Here is a 19,468-nt window from a genome sequence, read left to right as displayed (position 1 = left end):
CTTCGCCAGGGCTTTGATTACGTATCATCTTGCCCTGAAACGAGGGACATCCTACCCAAGAACTTCCCACCCCTCCTCAAGTGGTGTTCCATTGCCCACCCAACCTCCGTAACATCCTAGTCCATCCATTTGCCACTCCCTCTCCCAGCCCCTTGCCACAAGTACCGTATCCCTGTGGAAGACCGGGTGCAAAACCTGCCCAATCCACCAACCCAGCACATCCTATTCCAGTCCTGTCACGGGTTTACCCTACTCCATCAGGGGCCGGGCCACCTGTGAAAGCAGCCATGTCATTTAGCAGCTCTGCTGCAGTCATTGCATAGCTTTCTATATTGGTAACTACTACTAACCAGCTGTCCACCAGGATGAACTGCCACCGCCAACTGTGGCCAAGAGTAAGGTAGACCACTCTATGGTACAAAATGCAGCTGAACATAACACACTAGATTTCAATGGCTGCTGCACTACCTGAACCTCCTGAATCCTTCCCTCCACCTACCTTTCCTGAACTATATAGATGGGCATTATTCTTACAACACATTCTCTGCTCCCGTAACTATCCAAGCCTCAGCTTACAGTAACATACTGTCTCCACACCCTCCACCCAATAGTTTTCACCCCCTCTGTCCTGCCATCTCCTCCCCATTCTCATCTCCCACCCTCTTTATTTGCAGCAGTCTGCCAACGCATCTGCCCATCTTTCATCACTCCTCTGCTTTTTTCCTCCTTTTTTGCTCCTTTTTCCCCACCACCCTGCCTCACAACCTCCTGACACTGTGCCTGTTGGCAGTGTAGTCCCTGTATACTCCACCAGACAGCATTCCTCTCTCTCTATCTGTACACTCTTATCCCTTTCCCTTACCCGCCCCTTCGAGATTGCTGCTTGCATTTTGGCTCGAGATGGTTTAGTTGGTGATTGTGTGTGCCTGAGGTATGCTTGCTTTTGTGTGTGTGTGTGTGTGTGTGTGTGTGTGTGTGTGTGTGTTTGACTGATGAAGGCTGTGGCCAAAAGCTTTTTGTGAGCACCTTTAATTTTTGCCTGTCTGCAACTTAACATGTCTTCTTTACGGTAACTAGCAATCTGTGTTTTTGTACATTGTTGACATTCCTACCTGGAGTTTCCATTGTTTGATTTTATTTTGTGAAGTGCACATTTATACATTCCTGAAAATTAAAGTGAGTTGCCAATCTTTTCAACTCTTTGATAGCTTATAAGGTCTGACAGAATATTTGTGTAGCTTTTTTCAGGCAATGGAAAGTCAATAGGAATATCAACAATATTATGAAAAGATAAATAGCTGCTCACTACTGATTTCACTGGCTGCTTACAACCTCGACCACGTGGTTCCTCCCCTCCACCACCTGTTCTGAACTGCGCACATTCTTCACTCCAAAAATTATCCTGGTCTCAACCTACAATAACCCTCCACCTAACAGTTTCAACATCCTTTCTCCTACACCTCTTGCCAGTGTATGTCCTCTCACTCTCATTGTGCATCATTCTCTGCCATTGCAGCCACTGGGCTTTTTCCCCTTCTCTTCCCTCTCCTTATCCACTCCCTGTTTCTTTCAACCCTCCCTTCCCCCACAGACTCCCAATGCATGTGTTTTCTTTTTCTTTTCTTTTCTGAAGAAGACTGTGCGCAAAAGCTGAATTTGTAACAGTCTTCTTGTTGTGTCTGTCTGAAACTCAATATGTCTAATTTTTCACACAGTGCTTCATTGTAGATAACTGAATCATCTGGCAAAAGTCTGAGGTTGCTATTAATATTGTGTGGCAGGTCATTAACATATAAAATTAATAATGAGTTCTAACACCCTTCCTTCAGGCACACTGCTATGTAGCAAGTAATTATGAAATAACATTCTGTGTAGTAAGGCATGCAACCGTGTAGCACGATGGCTTCAGGATGGCTACCTTTTTTCTTTGTTCTGACTCACAGAGCAGGTGACATTACCAGCCGTGATAACGGTCTCAAGTAACATTTAGTGCTACACAAATTCATACCCCCTACAAATCTAAATAAACCATAGTAATTATTATCTGATTTTGTTCAAACTTGGTACACAATCTTTTATTATTAAGGAAAGGATCCTGTCAAAATTTCAGATTTTTATCTATTATAGTTACAGAGATTGAGAAAATTACTTAAATACCCTAAAACCAACACTTATGTTTCAAAACTACATTGAGCAGATCATTCAGTTTGAGATAGCTCATGATATTTTCTAAGATTCTACTACACATGGATGACAGTGGTGTTGGACTTAGTTTTATGTAAACAGATGTGATCCATACTTTCTTCCAAGCATTGGGCACAGTTTTTTGTTCAGCTGATTTTCTGTCTGTTGTAGTTATGAGGAGGTGTACCTCAGCTGGGAAATCAGTACAGAATCTGACAATGATTCCAGTATCTCTGAAGTGGTGTAAAAATTAAACAGGGACACAGCTTTCTCTGACTGGGAACACAAGATAACACAGGGCAGTAAAAGAGATACAATTTACTTGGTCACAGACAACATCAACAAGAATACAAAGAAAGTAGTTTACACATCTTGAGCACGTTTGACAACTGAGGGCCCAGAGTCCTGTGCATGCCTTTATAATGATGCTGTCCACAAGAGGTGTTGCTGGTGTAGGACTGCATGTGTGTGGCAGATGTGGTGACAGCAGTCAGTGACTGAGCTGACATTGGCAGCTGCCTCAGGTAGTTATGGATGCACCGATTGGGTGTCAGTACATACTACACTTGCCGTAGTGGCACGACTTACGTTTGCTGTGGGTGGTAGGTGTAGTAACTTATGGGTTACAGCAGCACTCTTGTATCTTATTTTGTAAAGGAATATTTGAAGACAAAGTACAGCATTTCAGCTTTTGCTTTGCATTCCTGAATGTAAGTTCCGGAGTCATCCATGAGTGTCTGAATAATGACTTTGGTGCCACTGACAGTCTTATATACGAGCAGAATTTCTTGGCACTTTGTGAGAGGTCTTTCGATAAGATTCTGCTACAGGAGTCATTGAAAGATTCACGCATTGCCCTTATGACATCCAAATGAGCTTCCTATAGCATCTTTGATTTACACCTACTGTGGAGCAGTCAACATTAATTTAGAAGTTTCTTTACAGAAGCTGTACACTGAAGGGTCCCTGCTATCATGAACATTCATTCATTCACACAATGTCTTCTGAAAATTCAAAAGTTCCATTGTGAATTTGTGCCTTCGTGGAAGTGGAATGGGTCAGATTATACAGTTTAGGAGGGCTTCAGACATGAGTACTTTGTTGTGAATAGTTTGTCAGTTGATCAGTAGTATTTCAATAGCCTTATTTTGGGGGGGGGGGGGGCATTTCTTCAGGTATTACATTAATATTTTGGGATCTTGAACAGCTGCCATTACATAGATTAATGGACAATTGCTTAATCTAAGAAAAACCTTTGTACACCTCACACACAGTCAGCTACTTGGGTAGCAGTTTCTGACACACAATGCACCCCTAAACCATTTAGGCAGAGTTTTTTCAATTTTATTTGGCAAATTTAGGAAGGTACAAGATAGATTTTCACAGAATCTTCAGAGACTCTACTTCAAACCTTCCTCTCAACTCAGAATCATGTGGCCACAATCAGTTCTGGGTGTTACATACATGTTATTTAAACAAAGTAGTGACTCCCCCCAACTAACAGAATACTATAAAAACTACACACATATCCTAAGAAGAGTGATAAGACAAGCAAAAAGGATGCAAAATGATGAGTACATTGATAAATCCAGCAATAAAGTAAAAGCAATGTGGGAATATCATAAAAAGGGAAAGAGGGGAAATGAAAGCTACACACACGAACATAGAAATCAAACTCAACAATGAATCTTTATCTAATCCTGAAGTTGTGGTGAACTCTTTCAACAATTTCTTTACAAGCATAGCTGAAAAATTTGTCAAAAATAATCCTAACACAAATTACCAACCAGCAAACCAAAAATATCACACATGTACAGAGTCAATTTTCATTACCAAAGTCACTGAAAGTGATGTTGCAAAAGCCCTCAGAGAGTTAAAAAAATTCATATCAGCTGGAATCGGTGGTATCCCAGCAGCTGTAATTGAAAATTGTGTACACACACAATTGCTGAACCATTAACTCACGTCTGTGAATGTTCTTTCCAGGCAGGTATTTTCCCTGAAGATCTGAAACTTTCTAAAATAATTCCTGTCTTCAAAGAAGGTGATAATAAAGATATGAATAACTACAGGCCTATCTCAATCTCATCCTGCTTTCCTAAAGTTTTTGAAAAAATGTTGTTGTTGTGGTCTTCAGTCCTGAGACTGGTTTGATGCAGCTCTCCATGCTACTCTATCCTGTGCAAGCTTCTTCATCTCCCAGTAACTACTGCAGCCTACATCCTTCTGAATCTGCTTAGTGTATTCATCTCTTGGTCTCCCTCTATGATTTTTACCCTCCACGCTGCCCACCAATACTAAATTGGTGATCCCTTGATGTCTCAGAACATGTCCTACCAACCGATCCCTTCTTCTAGTCAAGTTGTGCCACAAATTTCTCTTCTCCCCAATCCTATTCAATACCTCCTCATTGTTATGTGATCTACCCATCTAATCTTCAGCATTCTTCTGTAGCACCACATTTCAAAAGCTTCTATTCTCTTCTTGTCCAAACTATTTATCGTCCATGTTTCACTTCCATACATGGCTACACTCCATACAAATACCTTCAGAAACGACTTCCTGACACTTAAATCTGTACTCAATGTTAACAAATTTCTCTTCTTCAGAAACGCTTTCCTTGCCATTGTCAGTCTACATTTTATATCCTCTCTACTTCGACCAGCATCAGTTATTTTGCTCCCCAAATAGCAAAACTCCTTTACTACTTTAAGTGTCTCATTTCCTAATCTAATTCCCTCAGCATCACCTGACTTAATTCGACTACATTCCATTATCCTCGTTTTGCTTTTGTTGAAAAAATAATGTACAAAAAATGATGGACTTCACTGAAAAAAAAAAAAAAAAAGATTTATTAAGTTTTGCTCAACATGGGTTCAGAAGCAACAAATCTACTGAAACTGCAGTATATGACTGCATAAATACTCTGTTAGATCTGTTAGATAGAAAACAACCCATAACAGGCATATTTCTGGATCTGTCAAAGGCTTTTGACACTGTTGATCACAAAATATTGCTGTAAAAAATAGAACGCTATCGTATCAGAGGAATTGCAATCAATTGGATTGCTACATTCCTAACCAGTCGGATGCAGAGAGTCAGCATGAAATACACCAATAGACAAAGCAACTCAATAACCGAAATCCTATCAAGTAATAGAACTGTAAAGCAAGGTGTTCCACAGGGCTCAGTATTGGGACCCCTACTTTTCCTCCTGTATATTAATGACTTGAGCCTGAATGTAGATCCACACAAAACAATAATATTTGCTGATGACACAACCATACTCCTCAAAGGGGAGAATACAGAGGCTGTGCAAAAAGCTGTGAACTTGGCCACTGAACAACTCAGCAACTGGGCTAAAATCAGCAGATTAACTATCAACACCAAAAAGACAGCTTCCATGAACTTTCACACAACACAAAATGCAAATTCTTCTCAGCCATTTGTCACTGTAAATAACCAGCCAATAGATACCGACACTGTTTTCAAATTCCTGGGTCTGTGGGTTCAAGATAACCTGAAATGGAATACACAAACAGGAAAGGTAAATGTCAGAATTAGTACTGGCTGTTATGCATTGAGTGTACTGGAATCATGTGCTAGCCTGAAAACATTAACCAGCACGTACTACGCTTACATACAAGCCCACCTAAAATATGGTGTGATATTCTAAGGAAATTCTCCAACTGCTCTGAGCACATCCAAAATCCAGAAGAGAGCAATGAGGATTACTGCTGGGAGCAAACCCAGAGACTCCTGGAAACCCATCTTCAGGAAGTTGGAAACCCTTACACTGCCTTGCCTATACATTCTCGAGATTCTAAAATTTTTCAGAAACCGCATAGTGCCAACTGACACCAGAGTTGTAAAAAATAATTAAATACATAAACACAACACCAGGAAAAACTCAAATCTGCAAGTTTTACGTACAAATATTCAACTGTGTAAAAAGGGAGCTTTCCACGTGGGCCTCCAACTGTTCAACAATCTTCCCAGTAGTATTAAGTCCATCGAAGACAACATAAAATTTAGCAAAACCGTGAAGTCATATTTGTTGTGTCACTGTTTTTACTCTGTAAGTGAATACTTAGAACAGTAATCTTGCTATTTGTGTTGAATTGAAAACATTGAACAATGTAATACATTAGGATACTATATGTTAATAATGTTAACCGATATTTTCCGACATCTGCAACACACTGTGTACCATCAGATCACATGGAATAAATAAATAAATAAACTCCTTCATGTCAGTCTACTAATATCATTGCTGTTTGTTTTAATTGCCGCTTGCCATTTCTGAAGTATTTCATAAATTGTAGTATCAGTAAAATCTATATGGACTTGTATTATTATATCACTAAGTATACTGAATATTTGTTTCAATGAATATAAAAATTTATTTTTATTTTTACAGTCTTCTGGCACTGAAGTTGTTGACTATCTCCAAAAGCTTTGCTCTAATGATGTCAATATTCCAGTAGGTGGTATATCTCATACTGGAATGCAGAATGAAAGAGGTGGTTATGAAAATGACTGCATGTTAGTTCGAAAAACTGATAACAGGTAAGGAACTTTTTGTGCTATTTCAGAGTCTACATAATGTTATCGAGGAACTTGGCCATTGCATCAGGTGGTGTCATTGAAGCTCTGTGGTATTTCAACACAGCGTCTACTCATCATCTTCAGGCAATTGACAAATAGGAGCTCCTTACAATATCCACATCTACATTTACATCTACATCTACATGTACATCTATACTCTGCAAACCAGCTTGATGTGCATGGCAGAGGGGACAGACCATTGTACCAGTTATTAGGGTTTCTTCCCATTTCATTCGCATATGGAGCATGGGAAGAAAAATTGTTTGAATGCCTCTGTACATGCAATAATTATTCTTGCTATCTTCACCATCCCTATGTGAGTGATGCAAAGGGGTTCAGTTCTTGAAACTTTATTAATAGATGAAATGAAAATGAATGCCCCAAAACTATCTACAATAAAGTAATATATATTTTTTAAAGATGTTACATGACAGGCCTGTTATGGCTTATTGCAGTTATCAAGTGACATCTAATTGGAAGTGACAACCATATACATTGCATCTGTAGTAAATTTTTTCTGTCATGCCTTGGTAAGTATATTATTTTTTGTAGCTATGAAATGTAAAATATGTTTTTGTTAGGTATTTTGATAAGAACATATTTTACAATTTGTAACCACAAAAATAAAATACTTACCAAGACATGACAGAAAAAATTTACTACAGATGCAATACAGTTGTCACTTCCAGCTAGACATAACCTGATAATGCCAATAAGCTGAAACAGGCCTGCCATGTAAAATATTTAAAAAATATGTTACCTTATTGCAACTAGTTTTGGAACATTCATTATCATACTATACTGATACTATACTGATGTAGGCTATGTTGTTGGCCCAATGGAAAGGAAAATTGTTAATAGATTTTCTCAGGATAGTTTATATATATTCTGTAGGGTGTTAATTATCCTAATGAACAGATCTATCAGATGTTAAAAAAGGAGAACAGAGCAGCAAATATGTGCTGGTGCCTGGAGCAGAAAACAATGTGCACAGCTAAACAAATGAACTCTGATTTCCTAATCTAGTAAGTACAAACAATATCAACATACATAATCTGAAAGGGGAATGAATTATCCCACAGAACTGACATATCAGATGTTGCAAAAGGCAAACAGTGCAACAAAATGTGTGCAGTTTCTCAACAAAACTCGCTGCCCATCAGACAGCAAATGACAAGCACTGCCAAACAGATGAAATTTGATTTCCTAATCTGCAAGCTACACATGATACAAACCTCATATAATCTGAAAGGGCATGAATTATCCTCTAGAAGTAACATATCAAATGTTGCAGAAAGCAAACAGTGCAACAATATGGAACAGAAAATGTTGGATACAGCCAAGTAAATGTAATTTAATTTCCTAATCTACAAAGTACACATGATATGAACATATATAATCTGACAGAGCATGAATTGTCATACAGAACTGGCATATCAGCTGTTTGAAAAGGTGAAAACTGCAGCAAAATATGTACAGTTTCTTAGCAAAACTTGCTGCTGCAAGAAGCAGGAGATGGTCTGAGTTTTGGGTGTCTTCAGGAACTGCTCACTTTAAAACCATGTATCTTGGAATGTATTTGTCTGATGTTAATGAAGTTTTAGTAGGTTACATGCATATATTTTGGTAGTGTAAATCTCAAGTTACAGAATTTTACAATCACAAATTAAAAAGTTGTTATGGTTTTTCTAAAATAAGTTTTTCTCAGCTCAGGATAAACTTTTAACAGAAAGCTTGAATTTTGTTTTGAAGCTCTCTTTCACAGTTATCAGAAACTGTAACTACTATGAGAGTGCAGTGTGATACAGATTTTATAAAGAGTATTATTGAAGACAGGTTCTATGCACTCTGGATCGTGTAATTAGTCTATTGTGGCTGTAGCGTACAGCGGTTGTCGGGCTGTGTCAGCTGTCCATTGGCAAGGCCCACAGTACATTTCCCCCATTAGCTAGCTAGGCAGGGCAGGATGTTCAGCCCTAGGAGCAGTGAAAGAGTTAATGTCCTAGCAAAATTGAATGTACTGTTGTGCTACTGCCTTTCGATTTGGTATCCGAGACCTCCAGCGAAGTGAGCAGAAAGCTGTCACCAAGTTTATCGACCAGAAGATGAAAAGGTCAAGCTGACATGACAAAAGTCTTTGCACTGACACTAAAAGAGTCTGGTTGCCACATGAATAGCCTTGCTGCCAGTTGCTAAGGGTGGAACATTGTCCATGGCACATAGTACGAGGGTCAGACTGTCACAGTGTGTGATGACCCGGATCACACCGTGTCCTAACCTCAAATAATGTTCTGTCACAACAGGTTGGATGTTAGGCCAGACAGGGTCTAGGTAAGCGGTATTTGTCCTCATCCACAGCCATCTCTGAAAAGTACTCTATGCCAGTCGACCTGATGTGAGGTCTTACTGTTTAGCCAGTACCAGATGCTGTTTCCACTAGCTGTGCAGCTATGTCTGCACCTAGTCCTGACGCTGCTAAGAGATGAACTGGTGCCTTCCAGATGGGGTCCATCTGCTGGCTGACTTAAACCGACTTCGGGTTGTCTATCCAGGAGTCTCGGTTCGCAACCCCGACTCTGTCTCCACCTAGCCCATCAATGGCCATCTCATCCTGCTGGGCACAGATCACAGCTAAGCAGTGAGCTAATCAAGGATTAACAGCAGAAAATGCCTTTGGCTTCTGCAGAAATTCTTATCAGTAAACTTGTTATTACTCACTGTCTCTATGATTCCACAATGATTGACCACTTGGTTCTGCATACATGCTGCCCTGGCAGTCATCCTACATCGTCATTGCAACTTGCAGTGGTGTCAATAAATACTCTAGTGGCCCATGATGTACAGCACCATCAGTAGAGTATGGTGCATTATAATTCTTGCAGTGCTGCACCTCTACAGCTGCAAGGGGGTAAGCATCTCGGAAAAGTGACCCCTGCAGGGTGGAATACTTTTCTCTGAGCAGGAAGACATCATCCTAAACAGTAACCAGTGGATGTTAAAACTAACTTATGATGCATGGTAAGTGAGAAATGAAGTATGTTGGCTGGAAGAAGCTTTCTCAGAACTGTAACATGAAGCCAGGAAGAAAGAGATATTAGGAGAGAAACAGGGAGAATATCAGGTCCTGTGACCTTCCCATGAAAATCTCTTAGACCAGTTATGGCAAGTTGTGGACTTGGTGTCACACACAGTGCGATGATGGAAATGGGGATGGTTGGATGTGGGAGGACTGCAAATGCTGATGACATAAAGGATTTCATGACACTCTAATGCAACTACAGAAAGAGGTGGAAGGTGCTAAATCTCTAACGGAATGGCACACAAAACAACTAACAAATCTGGAGCAATGGGTTGTGAAAAATACTATAATGCTACAAGGATTAACAGCAAAACTACACTGTTACATAAAAACGCCCTAGTTAGAGCTACTGGATACCAGGTTGACTGTAGCAAGACCTTTACAAGCTCTGGCTGGCAGTGTAGAGGATGCCCTTGTTGAGGTAGTGGAATTACAGCAAGCCGTATATCACATCGTGCACTAACAATTAACCCCTACCCTTTTGTTGCTGAGACAGTTTCTGAATGGCCTTTGTAAGGCACAGGAAGAGCTGCCATCTATGCTAGAGTTTATTCCCTCCTCTGGTTGGGGAAGGAGGGGGGAACCTATCACTATTTAAGCCCAGTACAAATATTATAGAATTCACCCATTCCCAGATAGATGTGAGACTCTGGGAAAATTCATGCAATCAGGACCAATGAGGTACTGCTGATTTCACCATGAAGGCAGATGAACTTTGTAACTCTCATTGGGGCCAACGCACCGTATGCCCATCCCAAATTATCAGACTACCACATGAGTCTGTGAAGTGCAGTTATATGTTAGTGGAACAGAAGTGGCAGGATGCCTGGGAGACATGCTGACACCACAACCCTATTTCCAGAAAGTGAGTCCACACTGGATATATTCTGTATATGAACCAATAGTGGTTTGTGAATTGTTATGAGCAGGCACAAGCTAAGTGTACAGTATGGTTAGAGCTGTGAGATAGTGGCTTATTGGTAAATGCTAAGACCATGGTATTTCAGAAACAACGTTCCACCTTCCAGCTACCATAACTAGAGATATGATTTTAGACATAACATATTCTCTGTTGTAATGGGCGGGTAAACTTTTAGATACACTACTTACCCAAAACTTGACCATCTTAAACAGTACCTTAGAATCCAACCTGCTTAACTCTCCAATGAGCTGATAGTAGTGCAGAAGGGACGTATTAACATGGAGCAAATGCTTCAGTACATTCAGCAATATATCACTAATTACTATCATCGAATTGTGGCAATAAGCATTTCAACCTCAGGTACCATCTTCATTTTGACACTCATCTGTGTAGCCTATCTCTATTTCTGGTGGAAAACCATCATTCTTTTGTACTCCCTGTGCACCATGTGTCGACCAAGTGAGTCACGCTTAGCACGTAACTAAAGATTAAATATACCAGCCACTGCATGTTATAATTTGGACTGGGGTACTGAAAGAGAAGACTGACTGAAAATGTACATAGATGCAAACTGTATAATAAGTGATTTTCATATATAATACTAGTCTGGGACCTTGTGGATCTGACATGATGAAAGCATCTGCCCTGGCACTGAAGCAAGTGGGGTTGTCAAGCCCCACTGCTTGCTACCCTGGCTGGAACATTGTTCATCAGCATAGTATGAGGTCACATTGTCGCAGTAGTGACCTGGATTATGTCACATCCAAGCCTGGCACTGCACCGCTTCCATGGTTTAAGCAGACAGAAATGATGTCTCATCACAATAGGGTGGATTGAACAGCCATATATACCACTTGCCCCAGCTATGCAGGATCTGTCACCATCAGCAGCCAGCTCTGAGAAGTCACCCTGATGTGGGTCTCCCTGTCTAACTGCATCTACTACACGCTATCTCTGCTAGCTGTGGGTCAGTGGGATGCATCTGGTCCTAATTGGAGCTTGGTGCCTTCCTGCAGGGGGCCAACTGCTGGCTGACTTAAACCAACTTCATGGTGCGTACCCAGGGGGTCCACAGTTTGTAGCCTATACTCTGGTGGCTCCCATGGCTGACTTGCTACCGAGCTGCCACATGCCCTCTGTCTGTATGCTTTGTGCTAATGCAGGCTTATGTCTGCTGCCCGTCGATGCTGCGTCTTACATGGGGTGTCCTCGGTTCACAGCCACGCACAGTTGCCTCCTGCACTAGGCCCTCCACAGACAGTTACTTTGGAGTTTGCTGCCCTGGAATACCTGTCACTTGCCCAGCTTGACATAGTTCTAAGCACCCACTGAGCAGCTGATCTGGCTTATACAACACAGCATTTCTGTCCAGCCTAGTGACTCTGTGCCATGGCCGCCTCCTGCTGAGCTAAGCAAGCACCACCATCAAAGTGCCAGCCTTCGCTGATGGGCATGGACACAGCAAGCCAGTGCCTTTGGCTGATGTACAAATTATGATCAATTGTTGTTATCTCTCACTGTTTCTATGATCCCGTGGCAACTGACCAGTTGGTTCTATGTACCTGCTGTCCTGGCAACCATTCTGCATTGTCGTCTTGACCTGTAATGAGGTCAATAAACACTCGAACCACCCTGACCTCACTACTGTACTGCAGTCTTTGATATTCCTGAGGATGCCTATGTCTCACAGTAAGTCACTTGCTGATGTTCTTCAATCATATTTAGCACAGCTTCAGTGTTTCTTGGAACAACATTGATTCTGGTTGATCACAATGGAATTCTGCAACCCAGTTATAAACAATCTTTCCTGGGGTGATTGATGAGCAAAAGTTGAACTAAATGCAGTGTTGCCACCTGAGGCTTTTGCGAAAAACATAAGAAATCTTCAACCAAAACCTTCATGTGAAGTTCAGTTTTTTCCTCAACACAGTTTCTTTAAATGTCCAATACAAATGAACTACTTGGTTAATTTCTGACATTAGATTATTTTAACAATAACAAATGACAAATTTTAGAACAATAGTATAGTTACATCTCAATAGTGTCATAAAATGGCTGATTGTAAAAACATAAAAGATATCTGTCATGTATAAAAATGTGTAGTGAAAGCTAAGAATATCTGATATCTAAGCAGCATAAAAATAAAGTAGATTGTTACTCACCACATTGTGGAAGTGTTGTGTGACAAACAGACAAATTGAAAGGTATACTGTTGAAGAATGTCAGCTTTTGGATGAAGTATTCATCAGATGAGAGACAAATTCACACACATTCAAACATGCACAACTTACAAAGTTGTCTTTGAATGCTGTAGTGCCACTGTGGTGAGTAGTGACCTTGGCTGTGGTAGGTAGTGGATTCCCAATGCCTTTTCTGTAGCCAACTACACCATAGCATAGACTGCTACTCACTGCTTGCTAGCAGTGTTTGTCATGTTTCACTTAATTAGACAGAAATGTGGAGGATAACTGTTGTAACTACAGAGAATTACTGTGGTACATTTACAATATGTCTAACATTGTGAAGTTCACCTAATTATGTCAGTCTCTTCAAACCTAATGATGATGTTTTCTGTAACTGAAGCTAGTAGTTAATAAAGAGTTTTGTGACATACAGTAGAATGACTGAAATTGTTAAGAGCTGGTTATAATTTTTGAAATTGTTAACAGCTGGCTATAATTGTGTATCAAAATTATATTTCAGTAACATATACTTTGCAAGCCACTGATATTTGCATAATAATGGAAGCTTTATGGGCAGATTAACCCAAACTGCAACTCTTGTGTGTACTAAGAATACTTCTTACATTTCATCTGCTTGAAGGTAAAAAAATAAGGACAGGTTCCATCATTCTTTAGAAAGCTGACAGCAAGATTCAGTGCCTCAGGTATTCTACATAGACCCCACCCCACTTGAGTACAACATACAGAATGTTCATACAACCATCTGGAACTGTCAGAAACATCCTTCTCTGGGATGTTGTTCAACATCTTATGAAAATGGTAGATTGTTTCTCACCATAAAGAAGACAAAGAAGACATGCTGAGTTGCAGACAGACACAACAAGAAGACAGTTACACATGATCTTTCAGCCAAAGGCTTCTTCAGAAGGGGCACACATTCACCCCAGCAAGCACACCTCACACACATCACTGCTATCTCTGGCTGCTCTGGCCAGAATGCAATGTGTAATGTTGAACAGTAGCTGCAATCCAGAGTTGGGTGGGGTAGGGGGAGGGATAGCAGGGTATTGTGGGGGGAGGTAAATTAGCACTGCCTGATGGAGTATGCAGGGACTAGACTGTGCTAGAACAAGGCTGTGGGGCAGGATGGGGGAAGGGGATTGCAAACACAGAGTGGAAAAGGAATGGAGTAGAGAAGAGGGAAAGACAGGTGAGTGCATTGGCAGAGAGCAGCATACAATGAGAGTGAGGGGACATTAATCTGGAGGAGGTGACAGGACAGAGGGAGCAGAAATTGTTGAGTGGAGGGTGTGGGGACAGTGGTTTAAGGCTAGGAAGGTTTTGGGAGTGGAGAATGTGTTGTAAGGATAACTCCCATTTGCATAGTTCAGAAAAGCTGTGGTAAATGGCAGGATCTGGATGGCCCGGGTTGTGAAGCAGTAATTGAAATCTAGCAAGTTGTGTTCAAGTGCATTTTGTGCCACAGGGTGCTGCACTTTGCTCTTGGTCACAGTTTGGTGCTGGCCATTCATGCTAGTGGACAGCTGGTTGGTAGTAATACCAATATGAAAAGCTGTGCATTGATTGCAGCAGAGCTGGTACATGACATGGTTGATTTCCATATGTGGCCCAGCCTCTTCCATATGTGGCCCAGCCTGTGATGGAGTAGGATAAACTTGTGATAAAATAGAGTTGGAAGTGCTGTGTGGGTGGATTGGGCACATGTTGCACTCAGTCTTCCTCAGGGATATGATCCGTATGGCAGGGGTTTGGGGTTGGGTGTGGTGTAGGGATAGATGAAGATGTTGTGGAGGTTTGATAGACAATGGAATTAGGAGGGGTGGGAAGGTTCTTGAATAGGATGTCCCTTATTTCAGGGCCTGATGAAAGATAATCAAAGCTCTGACATAGGAAGTGAATCAGTTGTTTCTGTCCAGGATGGTGATGGGTGTGACGAAGGAGTGCTCCTTTGTAGCTTGTTCTTGCAGGTGGTGGGAGGATTAGGGGTGTGTCGGGATATAGCACAGAAAATCTGTTTGCGGAATAGTTCTGGGGGATAGTGCCTGTCTGTGAAGGACTTTGTGAGGCATTCAGCATACTGGGCAAGGGAGTTCTCATCACTGCAGGTATGCCATACCCGTTGAGGCTGGATGAGAGGGCTTTTTGGTGTGGAAGGGATGGCAGCAGCTGAAATGCAGCTGCTGTTGATGGTTGATGGGTTTAATGTGGGCAGAGGTGTGAATGGAGCCACCAGAGAGGAGGTCTACATCCAGGAAGCTGGCACACAGGGTTGAGGAGGGTCAGGTGAAGCAGATGGGAGAGAAGGTACTGAACTGCTGCAGGTGTGAGGGTAGGGTGTCTTGGCCCTGAGTCCAGATTATGAAGATATCAATGGACCTGAACCAAACCAGGGGTTTGAGGTTGTGGGAGGCTGGGAAGGTTTCTTGTAGATGGCCTATAAACAGTTTGGCATAGGTGGGCACCATTTGGGTTCCAATGGCTGTAGTGTGGATTTGTTTGTATACCTTTCCTTCAAAGGAGAAGTCATTTACGTGTTAGGAGAAAGTTAGTAATGTTTATGAGGAATGAGATTATGGGTTTGGGGTCTGAAGGACATTGGGAGAGGTAATGTTCAGTAGTGGCAAGACCATGGACATGAGTGATATTAGTGTATAGGGGAGTGGCTGCAACAGTGATGAGTAGGGATCCAGGAGGTAAAGGAGGGGGGATGGTGGAGAGTCTATGAAGGTGTATCTTTGACATGTGAGGCTAGATTTTGGGAAGTTGGTTGGAGGTATTGGTCAATGAGGATGAAAATTCTTTCAGTGGGAACACAATAACTAGCTACAATGGGGCATTCAGAATAGTTTGGTTTGTAAATTTTGGGAAGAATGTAGAAGGTGGATGTGTGAGGTGTTATAAGGATGAGGAGGGAAATGGATTCAAGGGAGAGGTTCTGGAAGGACCTAAGGCTTTAAGCTGGGATTGGAGGTTATGTTGGACTTCTGGGATGGGGTCACTCTTGCCGAGTTTATAGGTAGAGGTGTCAGACAAGTGGCATAGCCTCATCTGCAATTCACAATGACAGTGGTGGAACCTTTCATCTGCAGGTAGTATGAATTAGGTCAGGATCTGTTTTGAATCTGTGTATGGCTTTTCTTCCTTCTGCCAAAAGGTTGGTGTTCTTAAGAGGAAATGTGGGGAAGAATGATGAGGCCAAGTTGGAGGTAAGGAATTCGTGGAAGATGACCAGTAGGAAGGGGGATATGTGGGAAGAGGGAGGATCGTTGTTAGATGTTTGTATGAATTGGAAGAGGCAGTGTTCAATGTTGGGAATAGGATGGCTTTGGATGGTGAGTTTGGTGACAAAGAATTGTTTACATTGCCTGGATCCGGACAAGGAGAATAGGTTTCTGAAAATCCAACATGGTTAAATTTGGATGCTGGGTTGAAGTTGTGGCCTTTTGGATGGGACTGAAACTTCTGTGGGGCAAAGTATCTTGGTGCAGAGGTTAAAAGAGTGTTTTGGGATTGTTTTGGCTCTGTATTTAGTGGAATGTTGGGTGGGAGTTTTGTGGACGTGGCAATTTGAAAAGATCCGGTTGGCAGGGTCTGGGTGCTGTGAGGGGCTGAGAAGGAGGAACACTGTGGCTTGGCTAGGGTTTAGATAGTGGTGCCCCAAGACAGCAGTAGGATATCAGCAGGCTGGGTAACTTATGTAGTTAGTGTCTGGAATCCTCTTCCAGGTACTAGAGTGCAATGTATTCAGTTTCAGAGATGTAATGTATGTAGTAGGCATTCCACAGTAGTAGTATCTTGTGAAGGGAGCAGAGGTGGTTCTGGGATGTCTCTGCTGTGAAGATGTGTTTTCACAGTATCAGATTTGTAAGGGACAGGGGCTGACAGAATCTGAAAAGATGAAGGCCATCATGAGAGGAGGGATGGGAGCCAGAGAAACGAATTTATATGGTTCATCATGAGAGGGGAGATGGGAGCCAGAGAAGTGAATTTATATGGTTAGGCCATTTGGGGGAGGGGGGGGGGGGGATTCCATGGTTTAGTCAACATTTAAGGAACACAATTTGGGGCTGGGTTTTAGCCAGGAAAAGAGATACTTTTCTGAATTGCTGCAGGAAGATGGAACAGAGGTCCATCATGGAAGGGATGGTGTTGGGAAAATAGGAAATGAGGTAGAAATGAAGGCCTTAGTTGGTTGTGAGGGGAGCTGGCTAACAGAAAATAAGTGTAAAAATACTCACAAATATGTGAAAATATGCACAAATATGTACAAATACATTAAAATACACAAAAAATATGTGCAAATATATAAAAACATAAACAAACACATACAGATATTGAAAAAAGTACAAAAATGTGGGACAGAGGCTGGAATGGATGAGGTATGGAAGTATGCACTTTTTGGGTTAAGAGAAAAGAGGGGGGGGGGCAGTTATGTCAAGATTCACAAGGTCATGGGGCATGGCACATGTAGGTGTGGAAAATAACATGTGAAAGTAGTGAGGAAATGTAATCTGTAGGAATAATTACAATTGCCACCAGGAAGAATTTGGGGCATGTGATTCTGCACCCACAATCTGAATTATCATATAGTTGTGTGTTGTATTTGAGTGAGACCATTGATACAGTGTGGCTCAGATGTCAGAGCATGTGTGGTTTGGAAAGAGATGAAAAAATGCAGGTAAGAAAAAAAAGGACTCTGAGTAGAGTAATGCTTTAGAGAATAACAACAAAGGAAAACATCACTGGCCATCACCAGAGTCATGAGATGGTATACCATAGTCTACCTTCTTGAAGAATTGACAACCTGGAGAAGAAATAAAGAAAAAGAGTTATAGGCCTGTAACAATAATAATGAAGAAACATTGTGTTAATACTACAGGTGTATCACAACTGTAACTAATATGAAGAGGATAGATTCTATTCATGACCTAGAGGAGACCATGAATTTATTTATTTATTTATCCAATCACAGACACTGTAAATTGTATGGATGTTGTCAACAGATAAGTACATAAAATACATACACAGAGATACATAAACATACACAATTACACTCATAAATAGATACATACATTTCTTGTCTTCCTGAGTTACCCATTTGCACATTGTATTTCACTGGTCTATTGGATGTACTGTAAAATATCTCTTAATTTCAGTAATTGATGATTCACACAATTTTCACCAAATTTGCACATTATATTAGATGATCCTTTAAGGTATAAAAACACTTTTCTAACAACAAATTTTTTAGTTTATTCCTGAAGGCATATATTTCACTTTAATCTCTTGTGGTAGTTTATTGTGTAGTTTAATTCAATTATATACCACACTATTTTGGTTTTTTGTTTTGTTTTTTCTCTTGAGATGTAAGTGGTGGCTGGATCTGGTTCCATGTTCATGTAGAGACCTGTTTGTTGGGTATGATCAATGTCTTTTTTAATGTGGATCACTGTTCACAAAATATACTCACATGGACCACTCAAGATTCCCTTAGATTTAAACAACTCAGTGCAGTGATATCTCTTGCTACCTTTTATCATAATCCATACAGCTATTTTTTGTAACTTCGAAATTGTCTGCCTGTTCTTCTCATTTGTACCCCAGAACATTATCCCATAATGCATCACAGAATGAATGTATTGCAAAACATGTTGTTCTGGTGCATGAGCTACTACATACAGAATTTATTATTCTCAGTGCAAAGCATTCTGAAGCTACTCATTTCCTGAGGGTAGTAACATACTCAGTCCATTTTAGTTGTGCGTCAACATCCATCCATAGAAATTTGGTTTGTGATACACATTCTGTGAGCTCATCTTTCACTTTTAAAGAGTATTTTTCAGTTTCCTGCCAATGTGAAAACTAATACTGTTTTTTAAAGTTAATTTGCTGTTGTCTACCCATCTGCATACAAGCATGAGCGTTTCTTCAGTTTTGTCCTTTAGCACACTTGATGATGTTTCACTGATCAAAATGTTAACTGTCATCAGCAAACAGTACTGTTTCGTCGTGTTTGACACACTGGGGGAAATCATTGATATACACCAAGAAGAGTAATGGGCCAAGCACACTTTCTTGGCGGACTCCCATGTTAACTTACACTGGGTCTGAAAGGTATTTTACAGTATGGTTGGGGTTCATTTGAGAGATCTCTAATTGTGGCACTCTTGTTTTTGTAGGTATGAACAAAACCACTTATTTGATACCCATCTTATACCTAGAGCTTCTAGTTTATTTAACAGAACTGTATGATGTACTGTATCAAAAGCTTTGCTGAAGCCAAGGAAGATGCATCCTTTATATAGTGCTTCCAGAAAAACATTTGTAAAATGAGCTATAGCTGATTGTGTGCCTGAACTCAAACTGTTCTTTACACAGAAGATCATGCTTTGTTAGGTACCCAATGGGACTAATTTTCATTATGGTTTCCATTACTTGTGAAAATGATTAGAGTAACGAGATAAGTTTCTA

General features: G+C 40.8%; 1 protein-coding gene across 2 annotated transcripts in view; it reads left to right on the top strand.

Moving 5' to 3' along the window:
* Positions 1-19,468, top strand: part of LOC124615854 (pyruvate dehydrogenase phosphatase regulatory subunit, mitochondrial-like) — a 168,754-nt gene that overhangs the window by 118,334 nt on the left and 30,952 nt on the right. For both annotated transcript variants that reach the window (XR_006979814.1, XM_047144013.1), the window contains exon 12: positions 6,605-6,753. Coding sequence is in view for 1 of the 2 variants with exons in the window: in XM_047144013.1 (XP_046999969.1) it covers positions 6,605-6,753 (149 nt within the window). In the remaining variant the exon portion in view is untranslated. The remainder of the gene's footprint in view (positions 1-6,604; positions 6,754-19,468) is intronic.

Source organism: Schistocerca americana, chromosome 5, assembly GCF_021461395.2.
Source record: "Schistocerca americana isolate TAMUIC-IGC-003095 chromosome 5, iqSchAmer2.1, whole genome shotgun sequence".
Taxonomy (NCBI): domain Eukaryota; kingdom Metazoa; phylum Arthropoda; class Insecta; order Orthoptera; family Acrididae; genus Schistocerca; species Schistocerca americana.
This window is presented reverse-complemented; position numbering and strand designations above follow the sequence as displayed.